This window comes from Theropithecus gelada, chromosome 4, assembly GCF_003255815.1.
Source record: "Theropithecus gelada isolate Dixy chromosome 4, Tgel_1.0, whole genome shotgun sequence".
NCBI classification, from domain to species: domain Eukaryota; kingdom Metazoa; phylum Chordata; class Mammalia; order Primates; family Cercopithecidae; genus Theropithecus; species Theropithecus gelada.
The window spans coordinates 2,336,662-2,346,943 of record NC_037671.1 but is presented as its reverse complement, the minus strand read 5'-3'; the positions used below and the strand labels follow the sequence as shown (position 1 = coordinate 2,346,943).

Below are 10,282 nucleotides of genomic sequence, written 5' to 3'. Positions count from 1 at the left end.
GGCTCGAGGGAAGCGGCTGAAGCGCTCTGTCGGCAGTAAGCGCGCCTGCGCCCGCGGGCTCGGAGGCTGCCTGAGAGCGCTTGCGCAAGTTAGCAGCTCCCCCCCCCCCAACGCTGTATTCACAGCTGACGCCTTTGAACAAAACGCTGAGCAAAAACAGGGCTGAAGCCTGAACCGGGTGCAACGACAGTGAGGGGTGAGGTGGCTGAAATAATGAGTCAAGTTTTCCAAGCGCTCTTGTGATAAAAATAAATACTTTTATTGGTCTGGTTAAAAGATACAAATGACTTGAATCTGATAAGGCTGCTGAATGAATGAATGAATGAATGAATGAATCCATCTGTTATGAGGGTTGGGCTTTGGCTTTTTCCTGTAGTGAGGGAGAAATAACACTTTGAAGATATGAGACGGGGCTGCGGTCACCAAGGCCTGGTGCTGCGACGTTCCTGCAGGTTTCGAATGAACCTGGCGTTGAGTATGTCCCCACCCACTGTCCAGGACTGGGCTGGTGGGGCCGGGGCCGGGGCCGGGGCCTGTGGAGGAGCTGTGTGCACAGGCTTCTCCCCAGACCCGTCCTGTGACAAGGCCTGCTCCTCACTGGCAGACCTGGTAGGTGGGGAGATGGAGACTGGGTTATAGGAATACTAAAGAGGAAATTAAGATTACAGACTCTTCAGTGTCTCGGGGCAAGTTTTAATGTAGGACACATGATGGGTATGAGGCTGGAACCATTAGTGCTATGTCCAAATTTAAAACCTCCCAGAGAACCTGTATTCCAAAGGGAAGTGCCAGAGTTGAACCTGTGGGGGAAAGGGGCTTGCAGGATGTAAGGTGGAAGGAATTGTGGGAGGAGCTGGTGTCTAGTTCATACAGTAAGATTTAGGAGTAGGCAATGAAGTGGCTAAGAGTGATGTTAGGGAGTCAGATGGTGGTGGGAGGCTGTTAGGGGAGCGGTTTAGACCTCACCTATTCTTTGTTTCCTGTTCTCCCTGCTTGGAGTCTTGGTTGCCTGTGGAAATACCAGGCACGTGAATGGGAAGGCAGGAGTAGATAGTGAATGCGGCCTACTTGATTTGAGGGTAGGGAGGAGTAAATACTTACCTGTATTGGGGGATGAGGAATTCACCCCCCCATGGCGGCTGTAGCAGCAGCTTTGGGCTACCAGACCTGGGGGAGTCCCCCTGTAGAAGAAATGGGAGATGATGGGAAGGAGGCTACTGGATGAAAGATGGGTGGGTATGTAAGAATCAGAGGAGAGGAGTAAAAGGAATAGCACAGGAACAAAGAGAAGGGGGTAATTATCATTCCTAACGGGTTTTAATCAAAGCTGTGTCCCAGAAAAGGGCAGGGGAAGTTGATTTTATACCCAAGATTTTCTGGAGTGCTTCTGATTTATTGCTCTATTCTTTCTAGTTGAGGTAATGTGTTAAATATATGGCTAGGTGTGATCCAAATCATGTCATAAGAATAGACTCACATGTGGTCAAAAATGTGTTGGATCAGGTACTCTGGTGTTTGGTTTGGAAAACAGGGTTACCTTAAGTATAAGATTCGTTAGACCAGGCTGGGTGCGGTGGCTTATGACTGTAATCCCAGCACTTTGGGAGGCCAAGGCAGGCGGATCACGCGATCAGGAGATCAAGACCATCCTGGCCAACATGGTGAAACCCCATCTCTACTAAAAATACAAAAACTAGCTGGGCACAGTGGTGCACTCCTGTAATCCCAGCTACTCGGGAGGCTGAGGCAGGAGAATCACTTGAACCCAGGAGGTAGAGGTTGCAGTGAGCCAAGATTGTGCCACTGCACTCTAGTCTGGCAACAGAGCAAGACTCCATCTCAAAAAAAAAAAAAAAAAAAGATTCCTTAGACCAGAGGGAAATAGGAAGTGACAAGCTGAATTTTGAATTTAGGAGGAAAAGGAAGGGGGCCTCTGTAAATAGGGTGACAGATTGTGTTACACTCTCAGTGGAGGTAAGGGTTTGTCTTGAGAGAGATCCAGCGGTTTAGTGGAGCAGTAATCAGAGAGGGAAGAGGAATACAGTAGGCAGGAGGTAATTAGTGGATCCAGAGATGTTGACATCTCGGCAAAGCCTGGCCCAGAGTAAAGGGTAGAAGTCACTGGGGAGAGCTGGAGGTTCCTGGAGGGAATGAGGGAGTAGATACAGAAGCCCACACACAGGGATCCAGCACCTACATGAAAGGAGACACAGAATCTGCAGGAGGACTAACAGTGCAGATGGGGATAGGCAGACACCAGACCCGGGAGCTCTGAGGCTCCTGGGTAAAAGATGTGCAGATCTAGAAATGAGAGGGACGGAGGTCCTGAGGTCCCAGGAAAATAAGGGGTGACGCACAAATGAGGCTGACAACTTTTTTTTTTGTGATTCTTTTTTTCATTGAAAATGTCAATTTAGAAAACACAAAAGAATTCACACTTTATTCAGACAACACTGAGAGGGAGAAGAAAAGGGAAGAGTGAGTAGGGGAGAAGGGGAGATCCGGCTCCCAAGGATTTCAGGAAACACAGTGGGGTACCTGATCTAGCACACATTCAGAAGGTAGGGAGGGGAAGGGATCTAGCTATACTCTGGGCATGGAGCAGGGAAGGTCATCCTTGCTATGGAGAAAAGGAGAGAGGAAGGACAGAGGAAGAGTGGTCCCCCATCTCATCTCGACAGTCTCACAAGACAGGAGTATATCGGCATCTAGCTACCAGGGAGGGATGGATGCAAGAGGGGATTCCAGGATCTAACAGATCCTTGAGACTCTGGATCTACTCTCAAGAAACAACTTCCCTCAGAGAATCTGGATCTGGGGGAAATGGTGGTGTCAGCCAGTCTCCTTTAGAGACCCCAAAGCCACACCAGTTTGGGGTTCCCTGACACCTACACAAAGTGTGGAAATGAAGAGTTTGGCAATGTTGAGTAGATCCCTTTGGGAAGCTGGTAAGTCCCTGTTCTACCTAACTAGACTGCTCTGAAGCAGAGCTTGCTCACTGGCGGCCATTCGCAGGCTCAAAGGGCAAGTGTGGCAGGCAGCACAAAGCAGTATTAGAGCCACCCGTAGACACTAGAGGGAATATGGGGTTTATCCCATGGATGAAATTCCTTAAAAAGTTTCCCTGACACAGGACGCCCTTAGACCTTCTATGGTGTTCTGAAGTTTGACAGCAAGCAAGAGTGTGCTTCTCTAGATAAATGTATGAGCCATCCAACCAAGAGGTCTGGCAACAGATCAGGCTGTCTGTGGGGAAAGTATTCAGAGCCCAAGTTAGGACAGAAGGGGTGCTTTTGTGGTAAGAAAAGCTACAAAGTGTTAGGCAATTTGAGACCCTGACATCCCTATTGTCTAAGAAAGTAGAAGAGGGGATCCTGTGGGCTCTGTCAGGTTCCACTGGGTCCTACAGGATGCAATGGAAGAGTAGGTGTGAGGTTCTCAGGGAGGGGGTCTCTGCCCACCCCAAGTCTCCCAGGGAAGGGAGAGGGTAGCTGTCAGTATCGACTCTCCTCAGAGCGGGGAAGGGAGCTGTGGAAGGATGTTATGGATGGGAGGAAGGGAGAGGAGAAATGGGCGGGGAGGGGGGAGAGAAAAACAGAGAAGTCAGAGGTGAAGAGAAAGCTAGGGAGAGAAATAAAGGAAATGCCCACTCCCAGCCTGCTGCGATGGACTCTTGGCACACAAGCCAGTGGCTCCCCACTCTGTGTCAGGCACTGCCCCTTCCCCAGCAAGTATTAAGCAAAGATTTCCCCAATCTTAGAAGGCTCCGTTCCCCCAACTCGATGGATCTCGGTGTTCTTCCTACTGTTCCACATAACTTTCACATTAAAGCCAGGGTCCCCAGGCTCCATATAAGGTCCTATTCTGCTCCTTCACTGTGTTTTTTTCCCAGATCACTTGCACAAATATTTTTCGTGAAAGGTTTCAGGACCTCCCCAATCCACCCATCTTACTGATCCATCTCTCTGATGGATTCAAATTAACCTTTGTCATTTCTAACATCCTCTTTGATAGCTGTGAGGCTCCTTACCCCTTCAACTCCTATTACCTGGTACGACGACGTTGGGCTGGGCTGCCCCCAGGGTCAGCAGCCAGCAGAAGGCGGGCGGTAGGGTGTGGGGGGCAGAGGCGCAAGGAACGCAGCAGCTCCTGCTCTGGCACAAAGGGGCGGAGGGGACCTCGTTCTGGTGAGTTTCCCAGGCTGCTGGAGGGGGGGGGGGGGTGGGCTGGAGGTGTGGCACGGCGAGGGGCCCTGTTTAGGGGCCAAGGAGGCTCCACAGCTACCTTCAGAACTGGGGACAGGGAGAATGAAGAGCAAGACAGAAAAAGAAGAAAAAAGAGGGAAGACAGAGGGTCATGACAGTAAAGGTTTGGGTAGAAAAAAAGAGAAATCTGAGTCTTTTTTTTTTTTTTTCTTTTTTGAGACGGAGTCTCACTCTGTCACCCAAGCTGGAGTGCAGTGGCACAATCTTGGCTCACTGCAACTTCTGCCTCCCAGATTCAAGCCATTCTCCTGCCTCAGCCTCCCAAGTAGCTGGGATTACAGGCACGTGCCACCGTGCCCAGCTAATTTTTATATTTTTAGTAGAGACGGGGTTTCACCATGTTGGCCAGGCTGTTCTTGAACTCCTGGACTCAGGCAATCTGCCCGCCTTGGCCTCTCAAAGTGCTGGGATTACAGGCATGAGCCACCACACCTGGCCCAAGAAATCTGAGTCTTTAGAAAGAACGAATCCTTCCCCTGGGTCCCCTGAACATTCTCTTCCCTTGTTTAAGGTCCCCCAGGCCCAGACACCCAACCCTTGCCCCTCTTACATTCTCGGTCACTAGAGGAGTATGGCTTGATGTCTCCCTCTGCTCTCTTGGGTGGCAGCTTCCTTGCTGGAGCTGGTAGTGGAGGGGACACAGACAGGGTAAGTGTAAGAAGACATACTTTGCACCCCTCCTCCCAGCCACTAGCCCACAACCCCAAACTTCTGCTCCCTGACACCATAGTTCCTCCTGGGAACTTGCAGGAGCAGCACCGTGGCAATGCCAGCACACCAAAAGGGAATTTGAGGGGAATGTGGAACACTTTTGAGGAGAGCCAGAAGGAGTAGGCCAAACACAGAGCTAGGGAGAAAGATCTAAGGGGAGACTCTGGGGGCCTGGGAGATGCAGGAGAAGGGCAGCAAAGGGGAGCAAGCTCTTACTGTCAGTGGGTGCTGTCATGGCCCCCTGGGATTCTGGGGCAGTGGAATGGTCCCAGCCGGGCCAACAAGGACCCTGGGTTCCTCTGGATGAGATGGACAAAGCCCTTGGTTAATCAGGAATTGCTCTGGAGAGTTCAAGGGAGGTTTGGAAGGAGGCCAGAATCTCTCCTTCCTATACGAAAATGGGAAGAGACTGAAGTTTTATTAGGTTAAAAAAAAAAAAAAGGATGAGGAGAAAATAAATATGGGCATCTGAAAAGGAGCTATCAGAGTAAACAGGAGGCTGACATTATGTCCAAAGTTCAGCCTCCCCCTCTTCACTTTTCTGCTTGCTCCTGGCTTTCCCTCTCAAGAGATTCTCTACCATGTATGTGTGGCAAATGAAAGACTTCTCAGCAAATTCACTTAAGCTTTATCCACAGCACCCTCCCCTGCAGGCCTGAGTCCTCACCATCCTTGTTGGCCCTCACTCTGTTTCACAGCCTGTAGTTCTGCATGAGTTAAATGGGAGAAGCCTTGGAAACCAAAGCGAGTTGAGGTGCCTCTCAGTGCCTGACACTGTGATGCTCATAGCTGGTTACAGACTGTTCTTTGGATGGTGGTTACTCCCATTCCTGGCCACAGAGTCAGCTCAGGAAGGGGGCTCTTCTGTGCAAGCAAGCACTGTACAGCCGTCAGAAGTTGGTAAGGTGGAGGTGGTGAGGAAGAGGAAGGAGTGGGGCTCCGACTGTCAGTAAGTATGTGCCTGTGTGTGTGTGTGTATGGGATGGGGAATCTGGACAGCATTTTAGTGCCTCTGAGGTTTGGTTTCTCCATATCAATTTCATTATCTGGTTGGAAATGTTATAAATTCTGAGTGTTATCTTCTAAAACTAACATTTAAATTTTGGGCCATTTGTGTCACTATTTGACTGCATATGGAAGGGCTGTTTGCACCAGCATGTCCCTCATTGGCTGACAGAAGCCTGGGGTTTACAAAGGAGCCTGACTCTGGCCTATGTTGATGGATCTGAACTAGCAAGAGGGTCCATTGATATCAGTTGTCAAACAGGCTCCCAGTGAGCTTGCTTAGTTAAAAGTCTTGCCAAATATAAAATGCACTGAGCTCCCATGAGGGCAAAGGCAAACAGGCATGACTGCTGGAGACTTGGGTTGCTTTAGAATTTTCCCAAATTGCCCACAGATGGCACTGTACCCCGTGGTGTCTAGATTAAGTAGCCATCACTGCACTACAGTTCCACCCCTTCAATACAGGCTTTACCAGTGGGCGTGGGATCGACTGCAGCAGCACGAGAGTGTCGAGTTGCCCTCAGAGAGGGAGCAGGGGGCCCTGTGAGGAAGGAAGCGGCGGGGTCCCTCAGTGAGGGGCCGGCAGGACCAAGAGTCCAGCTCTTTCCTTTCCCTCACCCCGACTACATGACCAACAAAAGGTGAGAAAACTTACGATGTTGATGGGCAAAGAAGCCTTCAAAGATCACAAAGTTGTTCACCTAGAAGATGAAACAAACAAAATATAATCATGCATCACTTAACGATGGAGATACATTCTGAGAAATACATCATTGGGTGATTTCATTGTGTGAACATCACAGAGTGTACTTACATAAATCTAGACACTACAGCCTACAACACACCCAGACGATGTTGTACAGCCTATTGCTCCTAGGCTACAAACCTGTACAGCATGTTACTATACTGAATGCTGGAGGCAATTTTTTTTTTTTTTTTGAGAGGCAGGGTCTCGCTGTGTTGCCTAGGCTGGAGTGCGGTGGTGCCATCACAGCTCACTGCAGCATCAACCTGGGCTTAAATGATTCTCCCACCTCAGCCTCCCGAGTAGCTAGGACCACAGGTGCATGCCACCACATCTGGCTACTATTTTTTTTTTTAAACTTTTTGTAGAGATGGGGGTCTCACTATGTTGCCCAGGCCGGTCTCAAACTCCTGGGCTCATGTGATCCTTCTGCCTCAGCCTCCCAAAGTCCTGGGATTATAGACATGAGCTACCATGGTTAGCCAGCTGTAGGCAATTCTAACATAATGGTTCAGCAGATGTATCTATACTTACCTAAACATAGAAAAGGTACAGTAAAGGCCGGGCGTGGTGGCTCACGCCTGTAATCCCAGCACTTTGGGAGGCTGAGGCGGGCGGATAACGAGGTCAAGAGATCAAGACCATCCTGGCCAACCAACGTGGTGAAAGCCCGTCTCTACTAAAAATACAAAAATTAGCTGGGCGTAGTGGTGCCCGCCTGTAATCCCAGCTACTCGGGAGGCTGAGGCAGAAGAATCGTTTGAACCCTGGAGGCGGAGGTTGCAGTGAGCTGAGATCGTGCCACTACAACCCAGGCGACTGAGCGAGACTTCATCTCAAAAAAAAAAAAAAAAAGGTACAGTAAAAATATGGTATTATCATCTTATGGGGCCATTGTTACATACGCGGTCTGCCACTGACTGAAATGTCACGATAAGCACATGACTGTATAGCTGTCTGCTGGCCACTCAGCACATACTTAGGTACAGAAACCTGTGTTAGGAAAATCATAGGAGGAGGAACAAAAGCCAACCTTCTTGTCTTTGATAATAGACTCAATAAAAAACTCAGACCCCAAAAGGCTGATCCTAAAGTTCACAAGAAATTGCAAAGGACCTCAAATAGCCAAAGCAATCTTGAAAAAGAACAGACCGGGCATGGTGGCTCACACCTGTAATCCTAGCACTTTGGGAGGCCAAGGCAGGCAGATTGCTTGAATTCAGGAGTTTGCGACCAGCCTGCAAAACATGGTGAAGCCCCATCTCTACCCAAAATACAAAAACTAGCCAGAACTGGTAGCGCATGCCTGTGGTTCCAGCTGCTCGGGGGGCTGGGGTAGAAGGATTGCTGGAGGTTGCAGTGAACCGAGATTGCTCCACTGCACTGCACTCTACCCTGGGTGACAGAGTGAGACCCCGTCTCAAAAAAGAAAAAGAGAAACCAAAGCTGGAGAATTGACACTTCCTGATTTCAAAACTTACTACAAAATTATGGTAATCAAAACTGTGGTAGTGGCCTAAGGATCAACATATTGATCAAAAGAATGGATTGAGAATCCAGAAATAAACCCATATATCTCTGGTCAATTGACTTTTGACAAGGGTGCCAAGACAATTCAATGGGAAAAGAACAGCCTCTTCAACGAGTGGTGCTTGGACAACTGAATATCCACGTGCAAGATTATTTATTTTGATCTCTACACCTCATATCATAGGCAAAAACTAACTCAAGAGATCAAAGACCTAAATGTAAAAGCTAAAAGTGGCCAGGTGCAGTGGCATGTCTGTAATTCCAGCACTTTGAGAGGACGAGGTGGGTGGATCATGAGGTCAGAAGTCTGAGACCAGTCTGGCCAACATGGTGAAACCCCATCTCTACTAAAAATACAAAAATTAGCCGGGTGTGGTGGCGCATGCCTGTAATTCCAGCTACTCAGGAGGCTCAGGCATGAGAATCGCTTGAGCCTGGGAGGTGGAGGTTGCAGTGAGCCTGAGATATGTCACTGCACTCCAGCCTGGGCCACAGAGTGAGACTCCATCTCAAATAAATAAATAAATAAAATAAATAAAAGCTAAAATTATGAATTATTAGAATGAAACAGGGGGAAGTCTTCTTGACCTTGGATTAGGCAAGTTTCTTTTTTTGTTGTTTTAGATGGAGTCTTGTTCTGTCGCCAGGTTGGAGTGCAGTGGCACAATCTTGGCTCACTGCAACCTCCGCCTCCCAGGTTCAAGCGATTCTCCTGCCTCAGCCTCCTAAGTAGCTGGGACTACAGGTGTGCGCCACCAAGCCCAGCTAATTTTTTGTACTTTTAGTAGAGACGCGGTTTTAGCATGTTGGCCAGGATGGTCTTGATCTCTTGACCTCATGATCCGCCCACCTCGGCCTCCTAAACTGCTGGCATTACAGGCGTGAGCCACTGCACCCAGTTGGCAGGTTTTTTTTTTTTTTCTTTTTTTGAGATGGCGTCTTGCTCAGTCACCCAGGCTGGAGTGCGGTGGCGCGATCTTGGCTCACTGCAAGCTCCGCCTCCGGGTTCACGCCATTCTCCTGCCTCAGCCTCCCAAGTAGCTGGGGCCACAGGCGCCGGCCACTACGCCCAGCTAATTTTTTTCTATTTTTAGTAGAGACAGGGTTTCACCGTGTTAGCCAGGATGGTCTCGGCCTCCCAAAGTGCTGGGATTACAGGCGTGAGCCACCGCGCCCGGCTGGCAAGTTTCTTAAATATGACACCAATGCACAAGAAACAAAAGAAAAAGATAAACTGTACTGCATCAAAATAAAAATCTTTCAGGAGTTCAAGACCAGCCTGGCCAACATGGCGAAACCCCGTCTCTACTACAAATACAAAAATCAGCCGGGTATGGTGGTGCACACCTGTAGTCCGAGCTACTCAGGAGGCTGAGGCAGAAGAATCACTTGAACCCAGGAGGTGGAGGTTGCGGTGAGCTGAGATCGTGCCACTGTACTCCAGCCTGGGAGACAAAGTGAGACTCTGTCTCAAAAAAAATAAAAATAAAAATAAATAAATAAATAAAATAAAAATCTAATGCTTCATTTTTCACTAAGAAAGTGAAAAGACAGGCCAGGCGTGGTGGCTCACGCCTGTAATTCCAGCACTTTGGGAGGCCGAGGCAGGTGGATCACGAGGTCAGGAGATCGAGACCATCCTGGCTAACATGGTGAAACTCCATCTCTACTAAAACTACAAAAAACAAACAAACAAACAAAAAAATTAGCTGGGCGTGGTGGCGAGTGCCTCTAGTCCCATCTACTCGGGAGGCTAAGGCAGGAGAATGCTGTGAACCCGGGAGGCGGAGCTTGCAGTGAGCAGAGATTTCGCCACTGCACTCCAGCCTAGGCGACAGACCGAGACTCCATCTCAAAATAAATAAATAAATAAATAAAATAAAAAATTCAGCAGGGTTCCAAGGGGTGGGTAAAGTCAGGGGAAGACACGCTGGAGGCCAGGATGCTACTTTGGTAACCAGCAACTATTAATTTTAGAGTTACTTCATTATATTTTCACATTTAATTTGGCCTTCACAACAATCCT

At 48.8% G+C, this 10,282-nt stretch overlaps 1 protein-coding gene across 5 annotated transcripts in view; it reads right to left on the bottom strand.

Annotated features, from left to right (window-relative positions):
• Positions 1 to 235: 235 nt before the first annotated feature.
• Positions 236 to 10,282, bottom strand: part of LOC112622364 (alpha-tubulin N-acetyltransferase 1-like) — a 22,909-nt gene continuing 12,862 nt past the window's right edge. The window contains exons 7-13 of one of the 5 annotated variants that reach the window (XM_025381918.1): positions 6,637 to 6,682; positions 6,454 to 6,522; positions 4,816 to 4,887; positions 4,049 to 4,292; positions 1,102 to 1,181; positions 967 to 1,009; positions 236 to 606 (exon numbers count right to left, since the gene is read on the bottom strand). In XM_025381918.1, the coding sequence (XP_025237703.1) occupies positions 420 to 606; positions 967 to 1,009; positions 1,102 to 1,181; positions 4,049 to 4,292; positions 4,816 to 4,887; positions 6,454 to 6,522; positions 6,637 to 6,682 (741 nt within the window). In that variant the 3' untranslated portion in view covers positions 236 to 419. Of the gene's footprint in view, positions 607 to 966; positions 1,010 to 1,101; positions 1,182 to 2,373; positions 3,529 to 3,986; positions 4,293 to 4,815; positions 4,888 to 6,453; positions 6,523 to 6,636; positions 6,683 to 10,282 lie in introns of those variants that run through there. The other 4 variants (XM_025381917.1, XM_025381919.1, XM_025381920.1 and 1 more) reach the window with 4 other exon arrangements.